This window comes from Cottoperca gobio, chromosome 8 (genome assembly GCF_900634415.1).
Source record: "Cottoperca gobio chromosome 8, fCotGob3.1, whole genome shotgun sequence".
In the NCBI taxonomy this organism is placed as follows: domain Eukaryota; kingdom Metazoa; phylum Chordata; class Actinopteri; order Perciformes; family Bovichtidae; genus Cottoperca; species Cottoperca gobio.
The window spans coordinates 23,204,123-23,229,839 of record NC_041362.1 but is presented as its reverse complement, the minus strand read 5'-3'; the positions used below and the strand labels follow the sequence as shown (position 1 = coordinate 23,229,839).

Below are 25,717 nucleotides of genomic sequence, written 5' to 3'. Positions count from 1 at the left end.
GTTGACCCAGTTTCTCCCTCTAATTCAATTCTATGTAAAGCATAAAACAGTGATGAAGAGGAGAGTTTTCAGCTGTTTTTGTCTGGATGTGTGGCAGAGTACCTGTGTTCCCCAGAGGAACTTCTCTCGCTTCAAGATCAGGGACCTGGGCAGTGGAGCAGTGATGCCAAAATCTTCTGCTTGTCTTCTTCACTGATCTTGCCAGCAAGCTTTTCATCCTCCACAGTTGACTTCATGTTGAAAGCATACGACTCCAGGCCGTTCTTAGAAGATACCTTGTCACGTTGGACGTCGTCTTCAGTCTTGTACTTCTCAGCTTCCTGCACCATGCGTTCAATGTCCTCTTTGCTGAGGCGACCCTTGTCATTTGTGATCGTGATCTTGTTCTCCTTGACATCAAAAAACACGGTCCAACAGGTACTTTTCATCTCTGTTCTAACATTTGTAGAGGTGCTGAATGTTCTCAGGAGAATGGAACTCAAAGACTCAAAGTCTAAAGCCTTGATAGTAATCCCTGCATTCGTTCTTACACATCCCCATTGTATTGGAAGGTATAAACAACATAGTCTGCTGAAAGTTTTCATATTCTTAGATAACTTGATTAACTCTGCAGTTTGCTTAAACCTTATATAAACTTTGGCTAACATGAAATGGCAGTTGGCCCTGGTTTGATCTAAATGACACCCCCATATTAACATGAAATGGAAGTTGGCTTGCTTGACAAAGGGAACTTGTACATTATTTAAACAGTAGATATTTAAAATGTTATTACACCACACAATCCAATAACTTTGCTATATTGTTTAATTAAGTAAATGCGACACAAAGTACAAGCACAATACAAATAGCAGGCAGCTGGCCAGAGGGAAGAGACCAAGAAGATGCTCAGGTGTGCTGAATCACTGACGAGGAGATGATGAGGTCTCAGCTCCACCAATCAACCTCCTGAAACACAGTTTAAGCACACAACCTGGGAAGGACAGGACAGCCACTTCTGAGGCTGTCACAAAAGTGACAACTCCCCTATCGATTATGAGATACAGCATCTTGTATAAATTCTTTAGAATTGTTTTTCCGTTGGTGGTGCTAGACAAAATATCAGAAAACACTGCCATTCAGCAACACCACTTTTCCAGTTTTTCCTAAGATTTTCAATTTTTCTCTCCTCATTTTTCTCAAGAAATTCAAGACCTCACTGAACGTAATACAAGCAGAAGCATCCAGTATCATTTCTCCCCAGGCACTCGCAGAGATAGGAGCTACGTAAGTCAGAGATATTTTATTCTGTTGGTTTAACTCCTTTGGCTGCCAAGAATATAATGTTTATACTCTTACGAGTGTCACTTTGAACTGATACACCGCCTGTCTCTCAGGTTGGAGTTCACATGGCACTGAACCGCTTCCATCTGATCGAGAAGCATTTTTTCAGAAGCCTCCTGTTCAAAACCTTTAACTTTGAGATTGGCTTCAGCATCCCACACAGTAGAAACATCTTTGAGCACATCTACTGCTTACCCTGGAACCAGAGACAGGTAAGATTAAATGACTACTACACAAACAGACCCACACAAGCACACAATAATACAGATGAAATGAGAATGTTTATATGTCAAGCAAGGCTCTGTGTATAATAGGAACTGTATAAATACTATTGGGGTATTATTAACCAACGTTATTAACATTTAGGCAAAACCAATTCCTACAACATGGCTGCCTATAGTAGAGTAAAACAAACAATTACCTGCTTAAATTAAAGGCAGGACTATCCTACAACTAAGCAAAGAACCAGCGGTCCATAGACAGTGACATGTGGTCAGGAATCATCTTGTGCAGAAGCTTTCTGGTTCAACATTGTTCAGGCTGGAAACATGTGCATGGAGGTTGAAAGTCAACCATGCTCTTCTGTTGACAAATGCAGTGAATGAAAGCATCCAGCAGTGAGCAAGAAAACGTATAAATAATAATTTCTTAAGCTACAAGTAGAGTCTGATGTCACTGTTAAGCCATGTATTATGTGAATCGAGAAAAATAGCAACAACAAATCTACGTTTTGCTTCCTGGATTCCAGTTATTTCTGTGATTTGCAGCGATCCAGTAGCTCCGATTTATGTGAATCTATTTGTACAGCACAACAGCTCTTTCCTATTTAGACATGTTTTTTGTGTTTTGGCGATATTCAAGCTTAATAAAGAGTATGACCTGACCGCGTCATCACATCATACGCACTCATAATCACACAGAGAGACAAATCACATTAGAAGTGAAATTAATATTTTCCAAAATGATGGCGATGATCCATTGTTTGAAAGATCACAAAAAAAAATTGTTTTTGCTTATCTGAATTAGTATAGAAATAGATTTCTCTTTTGCTCTGCTTTGTCAACAACAAGCTGATCATGCATCAGAAAGCGGAATACTCCTTCTTCCCACAAAGAGGAAGTGACACATTTAGGGAATGACAAAACCTTGAAGAGGAATGCTTCAGGTTGTACAACTATTATTTTCTGAGGTTTTGTTAGGTGAAAGAAAATCTTAACTTTTGCCTGAAACTTGGAGCCAGTGATGAGTTAAAATCTGAAAACAGTCCGTCTCAAATCATGTGTGTTATTTTAACATTGTGTACATTGTTTGTTTTAATGTATTAACCTTGATCTGAGAAGTTTAATAACATATTACTAACATGTTACCAAGGAAAAGGTTTTGAGTATTTATTTTGCTTTTATTTGCATGGTCTGTATAAGAGTTTTGTGATTTTACTTTACAGGTGCTAATATGAATTTTACATGACCAAACTTGCAAACAAAATTGCAACTGAGATGTAGGCTGCTGTAAATGTGTTGGAACTCCTTTATTTTGCAGTAATATGTGTCTCTTCCAACAATCTTTATTTTTTTAACATTGAGAGAGAGACTACACAGAGGGGCAAGTCTGGACATCACTTTATTCTTTCTAAGTGGTTTGCTCAACAGGATGCACAGCACAGTCCAGTGCACTGCACACCGTGCACCAGCTGGTCTACGAATGTCAGTGTGACTCCTCCAACTAAAACTAAAAGCAATTCAAAACATGTATCAGCCGATTAAATGGCCTTATCAGTCATTATCACTACAATTCTAGTCAGATGGTACAAACTGCACCTACTACATTGTAAAAGTGAAAGTGAAACTTAAAAACCACACGTTGTAAAACTGAATAAATGTTTTTGAACACAAACAAAACCAAAACTGACCAGGTCCAAATTTACAGAGCAGTTTAACTTTATTTACAGCCATCTAAAAGCAACACATATTTAAACCTCTGCAAGATGTGTATGTTGTAGTAAGAGGAATAGAAAGCAGTGGCTGGCTTGAAACATTTACAACTCTGAAACACAACTCTTTGCTTTGAAAATAGTCAGCAGTAATGTGAAGTTAATTCACCATTTGGTCAGGAAAGGAAATAGGCATGCTTGTAGGTGCAGCCGTGTGAGTATATGCATGTACAGCAGATAACATCACTGAGACAGAGGAAACAGGAGAGAGAGACACATTTCCTTGAACAAAGACAACAAAAGTTGGATAAGTAGGACAAGCTGAGAGAGGCTTTGGGCTGGAGGAGGGACCAAAAGCAAAAAAAAATGGGAAGGGGAGGAACACAGAGAAGGACGGTCAACAACCCTCACACACACACACATCTGGAAATAATAGAGGCGTAATAGAGAGAGAGAGAGAGAGAGAGAGAGAGAGAGAGAGAGAGAGAGAGCAGAGAGAGACGCAGTTCTGCTAACACAAGGAAACAAAAATATTTTTTTCCAGACAGTATTACATAAAATCAATATAAAATTCAAAATCGTGGAAGAGGACAAGTTAATTGGGGAAAGCGGGCAGACACACTCTACCAGTGAAGAACAATAAAGAGGAAGAGAAGAAAAGAAAGCTGGTTGAAACGCCTGGCTGGTTCAGGGACCAAAGCAAAGGAGATCCGAAAAGGAAAAGTAATTAAAGATCAAAATCAGGGGGTGAAGGAGCAGGGAGTTACAAAGAGGAGGATTTTAAAAGACAGGATTTGAAAGTATTGAAACTCATCTTCAGGTAAAGTCTATCTAAATTCCATTTGTAAACATCTGTACATTTCATTAGACACACTAGGCTGCCAAAAGCCAGACACACAGATAATAATACAATAATACAATAATAATGCGTTACTTTAGTAAAAAGGATTGGTTCTGTCAGGTCAGATTTGCACTGGAAACAGTAAGTTTCCTTTGAAGCTGTCCTCACAAATCCTTCAAAGACCTGTGTACATGTACCTGATGAGGACCTCTAGACTTGTTGTGCCTAAAACTACCCATACCTTTGCTATAGCAAAAGCTGATGATGAAATACTGTGATGTGGGAGTATTACTCCCCCCTTTTCTAACTTTTATACAGTCAATACAAAATCCATCCAGTAATTCTGTATCATGCAGCATTACAGCGTGGTGCGTATAAGATCTGTGCTCTGTGGTCCTGGGAAATGGCTTCAGCAGTATTATTAGGTCTACTGAGGAGAGGAGGGAGCTTCCTTCCTGTCAGCAGTTTGACTTCCTGTGCGTGGTCAGTAGTAAGGACCACTTAGTCAGAAACAAATCAGTGAAACAAACATATTAACATACATGCACATTGATTTAATAAAAAGTTACTGTAGGACAAAACTAGGGAAACACCATCCAAACTATGAAATAGCCCTCTAAAACATCAGAAAACTCTTATTCACTACATAAATGTTTACAAGTCTTAAAACAAGAGTCACATGAAGCTGCTGAGTGAAACGCAAAGGAGTGGCCTGTCATTGAAATGAGCAGAACTGAACACCGTAAAGGTCAGCCCATCTTAAGGCCCTGTCACACATATCCATATGACAGAAACGTATGCCGGTCCATACGAAATATCGGCAATAGGTTGATATAAATTAAGGGTAAGTTGTGATCGTTTGAAGGACGCAGACGATACGCCGAACACGCCAGACATACGGCCCTGTCACACAGTTCCGTATAGCAGAAACATATGCCGGCGTATATGAAAATTAGCTCAAAATTTGTCAAATTCCAAATACGTCCAACTTTTCCACAGCAGTGTGGTAGCTGATGTATACATAACGAATACATAACAAATTATTATACGTATGTCAAACATTGATAGCGTATCACTTACTTATATAAAACGTATCAAAGCGTTTGGCCAACGGAGCTGGAAAAGTGCCATTTGGTTCATGTCATGCTGATGCTGGAGAACGGCTAAAATGCTGAACGCTAGCTGTACTGTAGAAACACGTTTAATAAGTTACTCCGTCATCAGGCATAATCTTAACATAGGGTAGGAATAGGTTATTCACTCGTTATCAATAAATTGGCTGTAGGATTCACCGTCAGCCGACGTAGCCTATATCTAACGTACCTCTAACGTAGTCACATAGGTATTCACATAGGTATTTACGTACTATATTTACGTAGGAAAATATTCACGTACGTGTCTTGTTTTACTTCCTGTCCTTGTGTTTTTCCCTCCCTCTGTGATTTTTGATTCTCCTGTATCCATTCACCTTGCTCTTGTGTCTTTGCCTTTCTCCCCCAGCTGTGTCTCGTTCCCTTGTGATTAGTGCCTGTCTGTCCCAGTGTTCCTTGTTTGTTCGTCATCCCTTGTTCATCCCGTAATTTTCTTTGTATTTAAACGTCTAAGATTGATAGAAAATGCCAATCTTGTGCGCAGTGTATAATTGTGGTAATAACGCTACTCGTGACCCAGAGAAACGGTTCTTTAGATTTCCTACAATCATCAAAAACAACGATCCACAAAAGAGGGATGAATTGCTGTCTACCGAACGCCGTAAGCTGTGGTTTAGCAACATAAATCGTGAGGATTTAACAGAAGAAAAAGCACAATTCACCCGTGTGTGTGTGGCGTCCACTTGTATCTGGTAAGAGCTCATGCTAAAGCTATGTTTTCAATGTTTACGTTAAACATTTGTGCTTATGATATACCCGAACACTGTAAGACCTTACTTCTCGTCACTAGGAGATGCGGCAAAGCTTTATGATGGCAGCCATTTGCTTCTGTGCATGTTTTTGTTTTGCTTATTCTTGAGCCTACTTCACTTGCGAAAAGCAAAGCACCAATGTGAGAACATGCTTCGCTTAATCCAGCCATACAATCACAGTGTGCGAGGATAACATCGGCGCTCTTCTCACTCACAAACCACGGCTTGAGCGGTGTATCTCGAGCTCTTTGAGAGTGATTTACACGGGCATGGATGAGCACCCTGTCATCTTTCAGTGGTTTGGTAAGAAGACTACCAACCCAGCCAGAAACAAAGAAATGATAAGCATCTAAGCTCTTGTATGCCTTCATTTGTGCGTTGGTTGCCCACGACGTTTGTAGCACAAGATAGTTCACAATATCCGGATATTCAATCGGCGGTAATCTAAATCCTCAATATAATCCGACTGCTTTAGCGTGTACGGGTCAAGGCCGCAAATTTGGACTTTTTCCTCTGAATCTTGCCTTTGCAGAGGACTCCAGAGAGTCAGAATACTTTGAAGAAGTCGGAGTTGTATTGTTGTTCGCTTTAGACGCCATTGTTGATTTGTATTCCAACCAACATGGCGTCGCACGCATACGTCACACAGTTTTGTCACGTGTTTGCACACGAAGAATATGCGATTCATTTAGATTAATTAATCACAAAGCTTGTAATTAATTTGATCAATTTTTGTAATCGCTTGAAAACCCTGCTTTTTACCTTTTGTACTTTCAGCTTTGTTCCATTAAAGCTCGCTTTATTTTAAAAGCCTCGTCTTCTGTACTGCATTTGGGTCTTCTCCTTCTCCACCATAACTGCACTGCTACGTTCACAGCTGTAACGTAACGCACAACGCTCTCTCTGTCTCAAACCGACAGACGGACCAGCTGAATACATCAATGAGCTGAATGGGAATAAATCCAAAATACTCTCAAACAGGGACAGGCATTTCTCTTTTTTACTTGTCCTGTAACATTAGCCCCACCACTAGCAGTAGCCATCTTTCTGAGCTCAGCTGCCTGTTCCACCACTATAGTTCGAACCCAAAGTCATTCTTCTATACAAAACACCTTTTCCTTCTCCTTGTGACTTGCTCCCCCCTCACACCTTTTGTTTGATTTGATTGTATACCTTTCACTCTTGTTATGTATTGATTGTGATGTATGTTGGTCCCCAGTGAAAATGAGATGGTACATTGTATACTGATAAACACGCACATTGAACACACTCCAGCCAAGGAAACCCAAAACACAGCACAAAAAAGCCATAAAAGAGACTGTACATTCATCCTTCAGTTAATTACTTACCAATAGTAACCCACATGAAAGCGCTTTTCAAAGCTAAAAGCAATCTCAAGGCGCTACAGTAGCTGTTCTGAGTTTCCGGCGACATGAAGCATAGTTTCAACATAGTTCTCTTGCTCTTCTGTTTCCCTCTTTCTGTTGCAGGATGTCAGTGTCTCGGGGGTGTTTGTGCTGTGTCAAATATTTGATGTTTGTCTTTAACCTCATCTTCTGGGTTAGTATTTGCTCTGTCCCACATTGTTGTCATATTTGTTTATTCAGAGTTAAGTTAGAATTGGCTTACTGTATGCTTCTGAATTGATTTAACACTGACTTCCACAGACATGCCAAGTCAATCCCTTATGTCACTGACAATTAGGGATTTTCCACTTGCTCCTAGAAACCTTTTTTGAGAAAATGCATTGTGATTAATCCAGTCAAAATGCATTTTAACTGGCTTGATTTTATATTTCCTGAAAAGCTAGGAGGATGCGGCTTGTTCGGCATTGGAGTGTGGTTGTCCTTCACACAGGCAGAGTTTTCCTCTCTTCCCCTGTCTTTTCCATCCCTCTCAGCTGCCAATCTGCTGCTAGTCGCTGGTGGCATCACCATGGTGACTGGCTTCCTAGGTTGTCTTGGAGCCCTTAAAGAGCAGCGTTGCCTGTTGTTCATGGTAAGAGGTCCACAGGTTGGGGGGGGGGGGGGGTAACAAAGGTGATCTTAATACAGTAACATCAGTCGGGATAATCTGCGTAGGTCGCTTTTCTATACACTCTAATATCAATCTCCAACTGCTCTTCTCTGTTCTGCAGTTCTTTGTGATCCTTCTGCTCCTGGTGCTGACAGAGGTGACTCTAACGCTGGTTATACACATCTTCCATGACAAGGTGAGCTCACCAGCTAATGACATGTACACAGCAAAGAGACAGTGAAACTCTTCCCACGCGCTCCAACTTGAAACAGTCAAATAAAATAAAAGAGAATAAGATTCAAATGAGAGTAAAATAAGCAATCTAAAATAAACATAACTGACAATAAATAGACTACTAGAATACACTTGGTGTGGTGTATTGTTACATTTGATCTAAGCAATTATGTTGATGTCGGTGGTAACATTTCATAACATAGAAGTATATTTATTTTGTTAGATGAGTAAATGACATCGAAAACACTTTATATTAGTAATAGTAATCCACAAATATTTTCTTTGTGGATCACTCTTCAGGAATCCTAAATATCGGTATTACTTTTCAATACGTTTTGTTCTCCTCTTTTTAGTCGTGATAACTGTTAGAGAAATCTATTCTTTGATAGTAAAGGTTGGCAGCACTCACTCTTGTACAACATTAAACAAACCAGCATGTATATTACAAACAGCATTTATTAATAAGATAATAAATGTCAAAACACACAATATCTAAAACTAAACAATCAAAAGGGAATATGTACACAAATGTGAGTGTGTGTGTGTGTGGAAGAGAGAGTGTGTGTGTGTGGGTGCGTGTGCCTGTTGGGGGCGCGCCGAAAAGATTGTGTGTGTGGTCCTGTGACCGTCTCCACGTGCTCTGAGCTTTGAGTCCTTAGCTCTGTGTGTGTCGCTGTGTTAAAAAGACAAATTCACGAATATTGTGAGGAAACCGCGATAGTTGTCTTGTGGTTTAATCAGCTGAGTTTTCATATCTACATGCGAAAAGGTGACAGCAGGAAGTGAGGGAGGGTCTAGACACAAAGGATCATGGGAAATTGAGTCCAATAGCTAAAGCAATAGTCTATGATATGTCAGAAGTTTTGTTTAAAACATTCCAAAAATGTAGTATTATCAACAGAGTGTGAAGAGGTAACAGTGTTGACGTTATGTCAAAGACGTCTCTGTGTTGTGCTGCAGAGATATCTAGCGAAGTTAGCATGCTAAAAGCTAGCTGCGCTCTGTCCAGTCTGTAATACCACTTGTTCCTCTAGAGGTGATAGTGAGTCACTGTAGCTCCAGTCAACCCTCAGACCAGAGGACAAAGAATATGAGTATAAATCAAATTAAATAAGTGTCAGAATCGAGAAAATTACTTGCACCTTTGCCTGCGTCCCCCCCGCTGCCGGGAGATTACTTTGCTGGGAGGAGAGTGTGCAGCAGCACCAATACACAAACTAATAAATCAAAGTGTAAACGGACAGTACAGCTTACAACTTATGACTTTAAATTTAAATTGTATGGACCCAGTAGTAGAAGTGAAATGCTGACTCCTATTATTTGGCGCATATGGCGAGGTATTACACATTGCTCCCTTAAATATCACCTCTTTAATCACTCATGTTCATCAAAGATTGTCACAAGCTCAGTGAAATGGAGTAATACCATTCGGTACTCCAGTTTAAGGATTTGTTTTGTGAGAGAACACGACAAAGATTATTTATTTATTCAAGAACAGGATATTTATCTTGCTTGCTTCATCAAATTATAATCATTTGATTGGCAAATTGTCAGACAACAATCCATTTAACTTTTTTGCCTGATGTTGTTTTTTTAGTATTTTCTGACATTTTACAGAGTAAACAATTAATTGATTAATTGACAAAAATATTTGATGGAATCATTATTAGAGTTGTATGTTCTCTACGTGTCTGTTTCCTCCCACAATAAAAAAACAAGCATCGCATCCAGTTTCAGCATGGGCTCAAGCCAGCAAATGATAAGGGGGTAAATAGCTAATGGATAGATGGATAACGTGTCTTTTTTTTTCTCCTTTTGTTAGCTGGATTCCAAAGCACAAGGTGAATTAAAGGAAGGTATGAAGATTTATAAATCAGAACCTGGACTGAAAAAATCCTGGGACAATGTCCAGAAAATGGTGAGCACAGCCTTAAGGGATCAGTAGGCTATGCTTCTAACAAAGTGTTAAAATATATTGTAGTGGTAGTAAAACTATTGCGATTGTAAAGAAGGGACATCAGTGTGTACACTCTAACTGTGTCTCAATTCAGGACCTGCAGCCTTTGGAGGACACAGCCTTCGCGGTCTTTAGAGGCTGGGTCCTCCGTAGACCGCGAAGCCTGAACCGAGCAGTCTACGAAATGAGACGGTCCGCTCCGGTAGCAACTCTCAGAAGTTATCAAGCGCAGTTGATGGCTTACTTTAGCATTTTTTCCCAGATGTATCCACCAAATCCGGCAAAAGAAGGCCGCATTTGTCGGCTGCATTTGAAGGAGTCGCTGAAATGGGACACCCCTGTCGCGGCCACTGTGACGTAATCGTCTACAAATGCAGCCTCCGAAGGCTGCAGCCCCTGAATTGAGACACAGATAGTATACTTAAGCGCTCATACTGTGTGTATACATGAGTTATGTAGCTAAGTGGTTTTGCTCTAATACTTTGATCTTACTGTCTCTTCTCCCAGTTCAAATGCTGTGGAGTCACTAACAAAACAGACTGGTATGATGTGCTGAATGGAACGCTGCCCTCTTCCTGCTGCTCTGTTGGGACAGACCAGTGTGTAGATGGATGGATTGAGGTTGGTTTGCTGCTCAGCTACACTATAAGGGGGGCTTTTGGAGCACTGAGAGTCTAGAGGGGTAACATTTCAACCAACAAAGATGTTTTTATTTTGTCTGATTCTCTCAATGAAATATAAACTTGTTCCAGATGCATGAGTTAGTCTGAAAAAGAAAGCCACAAATATTCCTGGCATAAACTGCACACTGCATCTAGTATTTATGGCTAAGTTACTCCGACTCCAGTGATGATTGTCTTCCTGTTACCAGTGGGTCTTGCTTCAAAGCAAGGCAGATATAATTATTTACTATTATTAAAGGTAAAGAACAGCTATCAGCAAATGAAAATGAAGCACTAATGGCTGCTGTGTGTGTTTAGACTAACAACACAGAGATAACCTGTTCTCTTTACAGAAACTTTAGACAAGTCAACCACAGACTCAATTCTAAAGAGAAAGTAAATGGACGAGCACCTCACATCTTTCGAGTCTTCTGACCACTCAAAGTGCATATAACACTACATGTCAACATTTACCCATTCACACACACATTCATACACTGACGACAGGGGCTGCCATACAAGCTGCCAAACTGCTCATCATCTCCACCACTGAAAAACTAAACTCGACATATGGAAACATAATTTGGGTGGGGGTATTGCTACTGTTAAAGTGCACATTGTACACAAAGTGCCCTCTTCCTTTCTATTCTCGTAATGGCTCTGTACTTGAAGTTTCAATACTCTTCTGAATATTGAACTTTTTGTTTGTCCCTATAGCCACTATGTTGTTGTTGGTTTTGCAGAAGTACAGATTGATTATTTAAAAAAAAGTCACACACAAGATTTCTCAAAAATGATTACTGACTCAAACAAGGCACAAGTCTCTGCAAGTTGATTTTCATACAGCACTGAAACATATTAAGACCAAAAAGTGACCAGCAGGTAATGTAAACCATGTGATTTGTAGTTAATGTATTTAAATATGCTGAAACACTGGCATTGCCATTTCAGTCAGAGCCACAATGGGACTAAACAGGGAAGATCTCAAAAAGTGGAATTGAAAAGTTAAGGTACTGCACACACGTTTTTTCAAAATTTGGAACATCACTCACATTCTTCATGTGTGAAAGAATCCCATACCCTCACCCATCTGGAAGAAATTCACATTTAGTTTATTAAGAGAATTAGACAGTTAAAATATCTTGTACGCAGCAGGACCTAGGAACTGTTTAAGTCAGCTGGCAGCAATGTGTGTGTGTGTGTGTGTGTGTGTGTGTGTGTTTTCTGTTATTACTGTCAGACGATCATCCAGATTATTTTTAACAGGAGGTCAAAGTGGAAGCACAAACTTTTTACTGTTCTACTGTTTTATCTTCCAAAGGAGTTTGCACTCTTGCTGTGTTTCCACATCTCAGGGAATGATGACCAAAGCAAATATGACAAAGGTTGTAATACTAAACTGCAATCATCTTTTCAATAGCTTCTGAGACGGTCTACTTCAGTGTATTTTTGGTATTTTTTATTTGTCTGTTAGTGTTAATAATCTTTCCTTCACTTTGTCTCTTTACTGATGTTATTCTTCTACTTCCAGTATACTTATTCTTTTCCATCTGCCTCCCCTCCCTCCCCTCCCTCACTCTGTCTCTGTCTGTCCTCTGCAGCCGTGTTATCAGAAGGCCAGGCAGTGGCTGCTGGATAACATCCCCTCAGTCCTGGTGTTTGGAGTTTGTATTGGTGTTGTCCAGGTACTCATCTCCTTTTGTAAACATTTGCATTTTGTTTATTTTATACTGCAAGTTTAAACTCTCTCTGACCTTAGTGATTGTTTCCATATTTCGAGGACTCATAAAGCCTCAAACCCAGCAGATTATAAAACACACACATTGTTATTAGGCTTTACACATGTACTTACTTCCTTAAAAGTTGACATTTTGTAGAAGTTTTTGTCTGACAAGGGTGGTGCGTGCTAGATATTTTCTTTGCAAACGAGTGAAAATATCCAGAGTGTTAGCAGCAGAACAGCAGAGATGCAGTCGAATTTCTGAATTAAAAAAATCCTGTGGATTGACATGTGAATGTACTTGAGTCTGTTAAAAACAACATAGTGTTGTCTTTGACCTTAAATGTACATGTATTTTACTGTAGGCCTATATCAAGTTCTCTGTTCTGTGCATTTGTGCAACAATGAATAATTCAAGGTACAAATGTCTCGATCTATCTGTTAATCATGTAAGGAATGGAAGATACTCTCGTCACAGCACAATTCAGATTTCAGAGTGGCACAGTGAGTGCACACACAGCAAGAGCTAGTCCCCAACACTAGTGCTGCACATCGTTTGCTTTGTTAATAAATATTTATTAAAACAATTAAATAAACTAATTTTATGTACATTTATGAAAAGTATGCAATGAAACAGTAAAAACTAAATAAAACAAGAGAAATCCCTCAAAATGACCCTGAAATTAATATTCTAGAAAATGAAATACAATTAGATTTGACCTGAAATCCCACCATCAAAATTCGAGGACAGATGTATCTCCAAAAGAAAAACTACAAGTACAATTGTATTAAGTGTATAAACAATAATATAGAATAAGGAAAAGGTTTATTTAACACCATAATGCAGCTTTAACAGAGTAGTGTCGGGCACCGTCACACACACAGTGCCATGCTCTTTCCTGGTGCCCTACAGCGAGTCTAAAAATATGCAAATGAGGTCAAATCTCAGTCAAACTAAACATAAATAACGACTGTTTCTTCTTCCAAAGAAATTAGAAATATTTTGAAACATATTATAGCATTAGATTTCCATGCAGTTTGAACACATGCCTGAAATAATTTTCAAAAACGTTCTTAAACGAGGAAGAGAACATTACGATTATAATTAGTATAATAATAATAATAATAATAATAATAATAATAATAATAATAATAATAATAATAATAATAATAATAATAATAATATAATAATAATCCTCAATTTATTAAATTTGTCTTTCTTGTCCAGTGTCGATGCTACATGTGATTGTGTGTCAGTGTGTGAGCACTCCTGATTGCTCAAAACATGGCCGGCCACATTTTTGCATACCTGTCACGTTTTTCCCGGGATTATCCCGTATTTTTCTTTCTTTCCCGCTGTCCTCCCGTTTAAAATTTTCGTTATTTTGAAATTCCAATGTTGACAGGTATGCATTTTTTACTTTGATTTAAGCATCTTTCAAAGGAAGACTTTATTACAGCTGTTTCACAGAATTTTGAAATCTCTAACTATAATGTAGAATGTGTCAGTGAAACACTCTCGAGTTGTTTCGTGGTCCTGAGTGCAAGGGCGTCATTTCACCTGGGGATGAGGAGAAATGCCCCCCCCACTCTTCAAAATCCAATTTTTTTTTTACCACTTTTAACTGTTTCAGTTTGATTTATCCATGAAAAGACCATTAAAAGACAGGGTCATCTTGCTGTACACCTGCCAAAATCCAGACGGGGGAAGCTCTGAGTTGATCTAAGTCACCTTTAGTTCTTATCGTGCGCTCACAGCCTTTAACTTTGACCTGCAGTAGCCCTATTAAGCAATTTCCTACCTTTTTTGCAGACACTACTAAAAAAAGTTCCCCGATTCCTCTGCATTTTTGGGTAAAAAATGTATTTCCAGATAACTAGACACTCTAGGACAATACAGTAAAGCAGAAGTCTCTCTGTGTACAAGAAACCCTGCTTTATGTAGAAGTACTTCCCTTCTATTATAGTTTGTTATGTTGTTAAAGTTGCTGTTATGATATTACATTGTGTCAGTTGGCTACCTCAGACGAAGCATTTTCATATAATTTGAGATGTCAACATTTGTTTAAGAAACAAGCTTCTGTGGGGAAACGGCTGCTTCAACAGGATCCAATTCAAAGTCATTTCAGCATTTTCTATTCACTGGCAGGTTATAATTTTATCTGACCTTTTCTCGTCAGATCTTGGCCCTGGTGTTCTCCATGCTGATGTACTGTCAAATTCTGTGCGCTGAGAAACATCTGGACTGACTGCAGACCAGCTGTTCACTGGCATTTGATGGAAAGGCTTCTCACAAACTCCTTGGGATCTCAATACACCCGCCCAACATGATCCACATTTTCAAAACCTCCAATCAGCATTCAGACCTGGCATGGGTGCCTTTCAAATGCCCTATGGCATTTTTTTTACAAATTCCCAAGATTCCCCAAAAATCTAGTGTAACACTATCCAACTAAAACTATCAATGGACACTGGCGGTACGGTACGGACAGAGCCAGTAGTACCAGACCGAGGAGGTGTAGTATGTGTACCAGGCATCTAAATATGGTTTCATTTTACCACTAAAAACCATCAGCCTCCAGACAAAACTAATGACAACAACCTTAATGCATTGCTCCTGGAGAGTGACCAGTTTATCTTAAGATAATAATTCAAGAAAAAAAAGACCCACATCTGTGTATTTTACACTATTTTTATTCCAGTGTTGCTCATTTTAGAATTTTGTCTCGTATAGGAATATTTTTGTGTCATGAAACAACAAAAGATGCATCATGTTACTTAGTAGGACTGCAAGAAAAATGTTGGAGGTGGAGAAGAAAAAACTAAACTAAAATAAAAACATTTATACATAGCACTTAGCTCACTTGTTATTCATTTTAAGCCTTGAATATTATTCCTATACCATATGAGCACTTTGATCATGCAGTGAAGTACAGTGACTTTACAGTGCTTTCATTTTAATCTATTTCATCGAATCATCACAGCAATATTTTTATATTAATACTTTATTGCTGCATGTATTGTAACAAGTTGTGTTAGAGCAAAACAGTGAGATCATATACCATTAGTATTATGGAGACTGTTTGAATCATATGGCAATCTTCACTAATGTGTTTTATTGCAGTTTCATTTTGCCAACTCAGTGACTTTTCTAATTAGAGCAAAGGATCTCTGCCTCTGACCAGCTCTGTATAGAATCTCTTGATTAGCAACCAATCAAAATGACAACCTTGTAGACACAGCCTGAAAAGTGTACTGTAAGTGTACATACTGCTGCCTCTAAATACTCCTAAACCATCGACCAAAAGTAGCGTCTAAATACATGTGAGGAGAGACATGAAGCATGCAGTTAGAGAATGCTTAATTTTTTATCTTTAACACCTTGTTTAAATAGTCAGACATATGGCGAGTCATGTCCACCTGTAATCGTGGTTCATATTTGACCAAGCTGAATCAATGCCAGTGATGTTCCAGACTAAAATGTAGAAAACAGGCCCTGTCATGTAGTCTGTGTGTGGAAACTCAAGATGTATCTTCAGGCAGTAAAGTGTCACATGAGAGTCATTTGAAGATGCTTATAAAAATAGAAGAAAAAAACCCAAGAAGTATACACATGATTTTAAAACATGTGTGAATTAAATAAATATTTGTCCTTACAAATGGGTGGGGGTTGTTTCTGTTCTTCACACCTGCCACCCTCATTTCTCTGCAAGCCCCACTCCTTCTTAGAGATTATTGTTAATAAATAGATCCTGCATTGACACTTTTTCCTCTGATGTCAAAGTAAAACTGCGAATAAAAATATAATTAAAAATAAAATACTTAAATAGCAAAAGAACAGTTTCCTTCACCACTAGTGGGATCCAGCGATGCAGGGAAATCACATCACATCGCTGCCCCTCACACAATGAAAATACACTGTACCTCGTCCTTTGTGCCAACTGTGCAGATATAAAATATATATAAAACATAATATTACATAAAAGCATAATCTGTTTTTTTAAACCAATTTTCACATTGTTGTTCACTTTAATTATGTTTAAACATGAATGATGTAAACAATAGAAATACCCGTAGATTCAGTGTTTAAGTCTTGAATCTGTACCAAAAGAGCTGTCAATGAATTTGACAGTGATAGTCTTTTAATCAAATGGTTGAGATTGCTCCTTTAACAAACAACAACAATAAAATAAAAATGAACATGGTAGTGTTTGTTGTGTTAATGTTACTGAAAAGTGTGTTAGAGAGGCTTAAATGTAAACCACCCATCAGAACTCATTACTAATTACATCCTGCTAAAGTGAGTGACTGGCCTTTTGATAAAATAATCCACACTGATCAATATAACAAATAGCTTCTTATTCTGACCATGTCAAAACAGTAACCCCTCGTGAACATACTTTCTGATGACCAGATCCCAGATGAGCATAAATCAAAGAGGCTTCTGGAACCTTGTCACAGTCCAGATGAGAGTGTGGAAAAGCAGAGTAAGGTCCATCCTCCTCTCTTCATTTTGATGTCATCATCCAAAGCTCAGTGTTGACCAGCCTGGGAGCTCTGAGAACTCAGTCGCACTCTGCAGGCTCCTCCAAATATACCACATTCTCCTAAAGATGAAATAAAAGGTTGGGTGATGAGTATAAACAAAGTCAAATAATGCTCAAAATATACGTTTAAAATCCACATAGGTGCAAAACTCTACATGTGTAAATTTGGACATCAGCACGTGTGCCCTGATGAGCAAGCAGACTGTACAGGATGCTTTCAGCCCAAACCACTTCATATCCTTCTCTTGACCCCACCCCACCAACTGTCCTGTCCAACTACTCCACTGCATCTGCTGAAATAGTCCTGGGTTGCACAAGAAAGTGTACATGCTTTCATCATCAGACAAAAAAAAAGTGTCTGTTCAATTTGCAAGCTTCAACGAACACAAACTTTAATGTCCAAAATGACATCAGTACTGATAAACTTAATATATTCATATATAATAATAACGGCCAATGTATCAATATCGGAATTCGTTTTACTCCCTAATATCATCATCTGCCCAAAATGTCCAATATTTGTCGGGCTCTAGTGGAAATGAATTTACCATGTGATGGTGCAGGTAAATTACACCCCCCACCCCCTCTGTGCTTTTTACCCAGTTTATGCAGGCAAAGGCTATTATTTGACATTATTGGAATCCCAGCATCTATATCAGAGATGCCTTTGTTGTAATAATGGAAGTTAAAAATCTTCACCCATCCTCCTTGGCTCTTGACCCAGGGGGCAAAGGTCTCCATGTAGCACTCTGCATATCCTTGCATGCGCTGGGCTCCTGTGGCTGTCACTATCCGGCGTGATACCTCCATGGTGACAGCCATGCGTCGTAGCGTTGGACTAGCAGTTGGCGGCAGGGCTGCTGCCCCTGATACCTGACTGCCGCTGAAAGTGTCTAGAAGCTTGGCAAATGATGCATAGGAGAGACGAGCCAAGCTGGAGCGTAGGAAGGGGTCCGACTGGATCTGTAAAAGGATATGCAATTAACAAAATAGGTAGTGCCATTTTAGTTTTAGGTACATGAAAATGGTAGCTGGCAAAGCATAAAGATCAACAAAACAAACTATGTCCAGAAAGCTGGACTCACATGTCCTCTTCTTGTGTAAAGCATCACACGCAGCTCAAGTTGAGTTTACTGATGTTACTTCACAGAATGAGTGGGTCAAACATCCCCAATAATCAAAATCTACTCTCATCACAAAGCCAATATTTGACCAATGGATAATCACCTTTATCATGGACTGTATATATAACCTTTACACACATCATGATGAACCACAACCTACCTTAGTGTTCATAGAATCTCCCTCCAACGACAGCACCTGAGAGAGCTGCTGCACCACGGATTCTTTCTCACACACCACTAAAAGAAAAGAAGCAACAACTTTACAACTTTCGAAGTGGATCCTCTTCTGAAACTAAAGCTAGTTTCAGAATAATAAAAAAGTCCACTCATTGATAGATGAAATACAAACCAGGTAGTCCAGTTTGAGTAATATATCCATGAGTGTATTCTGGCCCTATAGCAGTCATTTAGTTGAAAAACACTGCCTGCATGTTATGCAGTGGCCATTTTGTTTAAAGCAGGGTGTTGTCACCCTTGACAAGGCACACTCTGTAACTCTGAAAACATGTATTTAATATATTTCTTTGGATAATAACGTTAGAGAAGAATATTGTAAAAAATATATGTTACACAAAATGTACGCCTTTAGTAGTTTTGATGTGCTTTATGGTTTCATTACATTTCCTCACTGAAGTCTTTATTTAGTTCATCTTGGTATGCTCTGCTTTTAGTCTGTTACAGTAAAGTCTTTCAAACTTGGACGCTGTCGTGAGTTCTTACTGAGACTGTGTTAAGCTCACTGTGTAGCTCAGGGGTCTTCAACGTTTTTCAGGCCAAGGCCCCCCAAACTGGTGTAGCGTGGTGCAGGGACCCCCTACTGTATATATTGTACAGAAGAGGCTTGAAGAGGTCCATGCGACGGGGGGGAGTCTGTAGGTGTGTGTCGCCACCCTTCGCGAAGTACAGCGGAGGAGGGAATGTGCATGCGCAAAGCAACAATTACATTTTTTTTTTATTATTGCTTTATCTAGAAACAATTTCACGACCCCCCTGCAGTGCGCTGGACCCCCTGTTGAAGACCTATGGTCTAGCTAGCTATAGGCTATGTGTGTGTGTGTGTGTGTGTGTGTGTGCGTATCTATGTGTGTGTGTGTGTGTGTGTGTGCCTGTGTGTGCGTATCTGTGTGTGAGCATGTGTGTGTGTGTGATTACCTGGTGGAGGCTGGGCTGTGGGACTCTGTCTCTTTATACTGGTGGACCGCTGGGCAATCTTTTCCAGCTTCTCTGCGACTTCATTATAGAACTCAGGAGGGTGGTCTAAACAAAATAAAGCACACACTACTGCTGTCACGCCCATAAGTTTGCTGAGTGCATGTCCACACAACAACACAGGTTATAACCAGATGCAATCAGTAACAATGAGCTCTCAATAGAAATCTGTGTTAGCCAGTCAACCTACATTAATACACAGATTGGTTTGGAGGCACAAATTATTCAAGTGTGAAGATTTAAAAAAATGACAAATCCCAGTTTAAAATGTTTACTTTAGGCTTAGCAGCCAATAAAGCTGGTTGAAGTAGTTTTATAGCGAGGAGCTTACTGGGAGACATGATTGCCGGTGCAGGCTCTAGGTCTTTGTCAAGTGACAACGTGGAAGGCCTCAGAGGAGGAGTTCCATGCCCCTCTTTGTCTTTGTCTTTCTCTAACTTTAACCTGAAGAATCTGGAGAGCTTTCTTTTTATCTTCTTCTGGTTCAGCTTCTTCGGCTGTTTCTTCTCGCTGTCATCTTCTTCGGATGTAGAGGAAGGGGATATGACATCATCCTGTTGGAACAGGTTCTTCTGAGTGTTGTGATTCTGATGTGGGTGTGTTATGAATATTTTGCCTACAGTTTTGACTAGGACAGCATTTTAGGGCCATTGTAGGTAAAAAAAAACAAAACAATTACAGAGTCGGAGGAGGGGGGTAATATCGCAAGAAAATAACTCAGATATTCTCTGAGACTCTGAATACTTGAGGAGCTATAAGTGCATATCTCTAAATTGATACAGTAAAATGCTTGACTAAATATTTAAACATATTAAACATTTCTAACTAAATACAAACACAGTCAGAAATGTCATTATTAGGAATTTTCCACAATTTAGATGAAATGTAGTATTTCAGTTAAAAGGGACACAGATAACATGTTTTATACTACTTGTGAATATCCATTTAATCTTATTTCCATATATTTAAGCAATAGCTCACGACAGGCCGTGATATATGGTCATTATATCACAGTTAAGGGGCGTGGTACAACCCCCTTAACTGTGATATAATGACCATATATCACGGTCTGAAGTGAGCTATTGCTTTTATAAAACAGTTACCAAGTGTGGCAATATGAAAGAAAAATACACACTCAACGGTTGTAGCTTTTTCTCAGATGCGGAGGGATACTGACTTGTTGTGAAAAGTAACTACAATTCTACCCGTGATATACGCTCATTATACCACGGCTAAGAACCAATCAGATTGCTTGATTTGACATGTCCGTTTTATAAGTATTTTGTATGTACTGCCTTATTTTTAATACCAGACGTAGTCACACATGTATCCTCCAGCTAACTTTGCCAAGTCCCTGTCAACTTGATCTGGGCCGATTGAATATATGTTTACCATACATGTCAGTAGGGGGAACTACAATTTTAGCATTTGCTGATTTGACCTCGGAGATGTGAGTGACGACTGACCTGACCGCAGTGTGATGAGGTTTTTTCTTCCAAATTTGGGACTTTATTCTCAGAATATCTACATTTTTTGTCGTAAATTTCCAAATTTAATCCCAGAAATTCCGATTGTTTAACCCTCTCCCCTGCTCTGTTGTTATTTGTTTTGACCTATAACGGCCCTAATACGCAGTCGTTTTCCACTACTGCATTATCACCAATTTTACCGAAAGGTAAACTAATCTCTTCCCAGAAAGACGGTCTATCTAATATCATAAATATCGTTTGAGAAATATATACTCATTTGTTATTTTTCTTGCTCACATACATGTGAGGTCAATGTCTCAATTACACTTCTATGGTATATGTTTAAAATAACCTTGATTAGAATGACAGGCAGTGTCCTTCCACACTGAATCACTTTATGGTTGTGAAAGAAGAATGAAAAGCGTTCATGATCTCTTCTCTATATGTTAAGGTATTTTGTATAAGGTTCATGCACTGAAGAAAATGTTGGGGTTTCACCAAAGCCATTAGTATACCAAGAAACCACGGACATGTGGTCAGTGGTTGACATTGATGTTATCATCATCCGCTAAGCCCCATCACTAGAGGGACTGCTGCTTATCAACAAGCAACATGTGACTTGTTTTTATTGGGGTATAGTGCCTAATAAAAAGAACACTTACTTCTGATAGGTCTCTGATGGGTTTTGCCCTACTGTCCCTGTCCAATGAGCCTTTAGGGTCTTTGGCGGGACGGCGTATGGTGTTATTACGAGGCAGCTGCTTAATAAAGTCCTTGAATCCAGTCTTCTTCTCGTCTGCTGAATAGACATCTACAGCTGGAGAATCCCTCCCATCCTTTGCTTTTGGTTGAGGCTTGGAGCTAGCATGAAAAGGATCAAAGTACGGTGAACAACAGAATTATCCCGTGACTCAACACAATTTCAATTAGGGGAGCCTCAAAAATATTATCTAATAATAAAAGATACAGGTAGATCTCATTCAATTTGAACTCATTCATTATTAATTCAGTAATTATAATTATAATGAATATTAATAATCATTAAATTCCATTGTGAAAAGAATATTGTCTTATGTTCAGATATGAGTGTATTCAAATTTCTAGCTCTACTGGAAGGAAATTGTATTATGGAAGTGAATTATCAGCAGTCCTTTGATGATGGATTTTCACATTCACAGCCAACAGACTTAACTCAGGGTCGACATACTCAAGAGTTTATTGAACTTGAATTCTAATGCCTCTTCTGGAACCAAGAACTTTGACTTCACCATGGCCCTTGAAGTATTTAGTTTGATTTATGGAAACATCTCAAAACATTGAGTCATAGTCACACTAATTGATATTGCACCGTAAACAAGACTATTATGTCACCTGCTCTCTGTGATTACCTATACTGTGTCTTAATGCAACCACATTCGCCAAGGCCAAGGCCGAGACGAGAGATCATTTTTGACATCATTATCCTGTCTGAGGTAAAAGGAGATGAGTGTGTTGTTAAAACAAGCCAAAACTAATGCAACAGCAGAAGCCCAGAGTGGTGAGGTACATTACCTGTACTTGCTGTGATCTTTGTAGACCCCTCCTATTGTGCCGGGCCTCTCTTTCAGGGGGATGGAAAGGGTCCGATGGAGGAAAGCTTGCAGGACGAGATGAGTCTCAGCCTTGATCTCCACCAGAGAGATAGAAGAGATGGAGGAGACCGAGGAACTGCGGCCTGCAGACTCTGACATCTCTAACACAAGGTGAAACAGAAACAGAACAGTACATCTATGTAAGAAATCTATGTATTTTGCCATTTTATACTAACAGGAAACTGAGACCATGTTTTGATGGGATCACACCAGTCGCAGTGTCAAAGTAAAGTGCAGTGGCCATTGGCCCCTACCCCACGTAGTCCCCCCTCACTTCCAATAAACTTTACAAACAGAGAGAAACATGTTTAATAGTATTTTAAAAGCACTTTTAAGTCAGGCAATCTAATTCTCACAAACTGACAGAACAGTCAGGCTTTACGTACCTAATTGGTTTTAAAATACTGAAATAAATTAAACCCACATGCACACTGTGTTTGCCATGTCATTTATGGGAAAAGATTAGTTGCAATTGCCACCATGAGCCCCAACAACTTTTGAACAAACAACTATGACATTTTAATTGAATTGAGCTTCATCACTTCAAGAACTAAAGCTTCTTAGCTTTAGTTCTTGAAGTGATGAAGCTCAATTAAATTAAAATGTCATAGTCTTAGTCTTCTAAGGGAAAGCAAAACAAACACAGACAAACACACCTGGACAAACCAGTTTGTGTTGATCCACTGATTCTTCTGAACCATCTGCAGCTGCATGCATCAAAAATGATCTTATCAACAGGAAATATATTATATATTTATATATTGTAAATATTATATTAATAGTAGTTTTTCTGAGATAAAAGCAGCCCATTGGCTTTGTTTTCTACTTGTACTAATGATGGAGAACTAGAAACATGCATAGTATATCAGTATAATATGGTCCAAAACAATATACAATATACAATATATATATGTATATATATATATACATATGTATGTATGTATGTATGTATGTATGTATGTATGTATGTATGTATGTATGTGTGTATACACACACACACACACACACACACACACACGCTAAAGGAGGAGGAGTAACAGTATGGGACCGGGTAGGGAACCCGCACCGGTCGGGCAGACAGGACGGGAGGATTCCGCTCACTCACCCTCAACAAGCACCAGGAAATGCTAACATGACTGCGTTCTTTTTTTCAAAGCACACCACCAACTGTAACAGTAAAACGCCTTTACAACACAATTGTACACAGTACAAACAAAGTCTTACGAGAGTAATTGAAGGCTAGCGTTACTGAAAATGTAAACGAAGGAGTGATTTATGTAGGACAACACTTTTAACTTTCACGAAGTGAGTAAATAGCCTTTTGAGTTCACAAAAACATTTCAATTACTTTAATGAGATGTAAATAAAGAACAGACGGAAATAAATTCCAATGAAACTTGTGTTCGTACCTCTATTTGTGTGTTTGGCCGAGATTCGACTAGTTGTACGCGGTCCTCTCTGCTGTGTGCGTGCGCAGCTACACTGCACCGCCGGGTGTGAGCACGGGGAGGAGCCGAGGCAGGTCCGTGTTGAGGTTATAGCCAGAATTTTTAGATACATAATTTCTCTCTGATAGGGAACATATGATTAGTTTTTACTGTATCCAGTCAAACAATTAGCATTTCCACCAGCAGTATAAAGAGCTCAATTAAAGTTTTGAACTTTTTCGAGATTTGATGAACATGGTAATTTCATGGTCAACAAACAAAATCAGCAAATGAGTTTAAGCAAACACACTACTCTATATGACATCCACACATTGTTGTTGTTGTTGTTGTTGTTGTTGTTGTTGTTGCACGACCTAATTTTGGATATTCAAACCTGCTAAGTTTTGAATGTACAAATGACACATAAATGGCAATTTTAATTAAATGTATCATGTATTGTAAGATATATTAGTATGTCATGTCTTTTTTTAAGTAAAAAGAACACCTGTTCCTTGGGGTCCCTGTCATTTCCACCACACTTGGTGATCACAGCCATAGTCATGTGACAGGAGAGGACATGGCTGCAGCACAAAGATAGCTCCATGAAGGGAAGTGATACAAGATAAAATCAAGGTCAATATTTGGTCAATCGAAAATATGTTTATAGCTCATATATCCTTTGAATGTAGAAATAATAAGAAAAACAACATTAGGTATTGTCTATTTTGTGTTTTTTTTAATGCTCGCTCTAAAGCAGACGTTAGCATGCTAACATATCATGAGATTTCTTGTTAAATATTACAAAACGTCATTTCCACAACAGTCATTTCCATCACTTTGATTATTGTGATGGAAAATACCATTTGTAACGAAAATGACAATTTGAGTGTTATGGCTTATATCAGTGAAAATAATGTATATTAAACTAAATGTCAGTGGGGTAGCTGTTAGAGTGAGGTCCAAAAATATATATATATTCACCGACAAGGAACCACCAAAGAGAATGAATCAGGGACTTGTACTTGAACAGTTTTTGTTCTGCGCTGTGCAACATTTGCAACTGCCATATGATTGTATGTGCTTAAAGGTTAAAGTTTAGATGTTGAAGTTCTTCCCTTAAAATAATTGTTTTTTTTGTGTCAGGGACAATAAAACTGAACATTGTTTAAAAATGTTTTTGTGACCTGTCATTTCCAACAGATTCAGTCTTTTCCGTCACACAATGTCATCCCCATCACGACACATATTTTAACCAAAAATGCATACAAATTGACATAATCACTTTAAAAATGTTTTGTAGTTTGGAAAATTGTGCAGTTATAAGTACTATAAATGTAAAAAAAATTGAAAACTCATGATTGTGCCATGTAAGAAATTCATTGAAGAAGTCTTCAATGAATTTCTTAGTAAAGTAAAGCAGTTCGAAGATGTTTTTCATATAAAGAATGAAAAAAAAAGGTTATTTTAAAAATCCTAAAAATAAATACAATTATCATCGTCATCTCTGTGTGTGATATTTCATTGAATAATTTGAAAACACACGATATATTTAATATTTCTTCTTTTAAAACAACTTTTTGTGGTGTGATGGAAATGATGACTTCCTCTGACTGTTTTAATGAAATCACAAAAATTGTATATTATTTAAAGAAAATCCGCATAGCCACTATCAGGAAGTGTTAATACACAGGATATAGAAATATAAACATATTGAAACATTTCTCTAA

At 38.6% G+C, this 25,717-nt stretch overlaps 2 protein-coding genes across 5 annotated transcripts; one reads left to right on the top strand and one right to left on the bottom strand.

Moving 5' to 3' along the window:
- The first annotated feature begins 1,057 nt into the window (after positions 1-1,057).
- On the top strand, positions 1,058-15,435 carry tspan4b (tetraspanin 4b). 4 transcript variants are annotated; one of them, XM_029437537.1, is made up of 8 exons: positions 1,058-1,263; positions 1,374-1,532; positions 7,801-7,992; positions 8,132-8,206; positions 10,067-10,162; positions 10,709-10,822; positions 12,465-12,548; positions 14,764-15,435. In XM_029437537.1, the coding sequence occupies exons 2-8, from the start codon at positions 1,386-1,388 to the stop codon at positions 14,830-14,832; spliced, it is 777 nt and encodes a 258-aa protein (XP_029293397.1). In that variant the 5' UTR covers positions 1,058-1,263; positions 1,374-1,385; the 3' UTR covers positions 14,833-15,435. The 4 variants fall into 4 exon arrangements, with proteins under 4 accessions (XP_029293397.1, XP_029293400.1, XP_029293399.1 ...); XM_029437540.1 differs by lacking the exon at positions 1,058-1,263 and adding an exon at positions 7,485-7,554 and having other exon boundaries at positions 1,463-1,532; XM_029437539.1 differs by lacking the exons at positions 1,058-1,263; positions 1,374-1,532 and adding exons at positions 3,701-3,973; positions 7,485-7,554.
- On the bottom strand, positions 15,262-24,064 carry bcl2l12 (BCL2 like 12). Its single transcript, XM_029437536.1, has 8 exons — positions 23,973-24,064; positions 22,484-22,664; positions 21,595-21,793; positions 19,795-20,017; positions 19,407-19,511; positions 18,415-18,491; positions 17,830-18,093; positions 15,262-17,190 (listed from the first exon to the last, which is right to left on the bottom strand). The coding sequence occupies exons 2-8, from the start codon at positions 22,660-22,662 to the stop codon at positions 17,149-17,151; spliced, it is 1,089 nt and encodes a 362-aa protein (XP_029293396.1). The 5' UTR covers positions 22,663-22,664; positions 23,973-24,064; the 3' UTR covers positions 15,262-17,148.
- Positions 24,065-25,717: the final 1,653 nt, after the last annotated feature.

Coding starts and splice junctions, on each gene's coding strand:
- tspan4b (XM_029437537.1), top strand. CDS start 1,386: ATGGCACTGAACCGCTTCCATCTGATCGAGAAGCATTTTTTCAGAAGC. Junction 8,207..10,066: donor TACACATCTTCCATGACAAG/GTGAGCTCACCA, acceptor TCCTTTTGTTAG/CTGGATTCCAAAGCACAAGG. Junction 10,823..12,464: donor GTGTAGATGGATGGATTGAG/GTTGGTTTGCTG, acceptor TGTCCTCTGCAG/CCGTGTTATCAGAAGGCCAG.
- bcl2l12 (XM_029437536.1), bottom strand. CDS start 22,662: ATGTCAGAGTCTGCAGGCCGCAGTTCCTCGGTCTCCTCCATCTCTTCT. Junction 21,794..22,483: donor AAAGATCACAGCAAGTACAG/GTAATGTACCTC, acceptor TTTTCATGCTAG/CTCCAAGCCTCAACCAAAAG. Junction 18,492..19,406: donor CACAGCCCAGCCTCCACCAG/GTAATCACACAC, acceptor CTTTTCTTTTAG/TGGTGTGTGAGAAAGAATCC.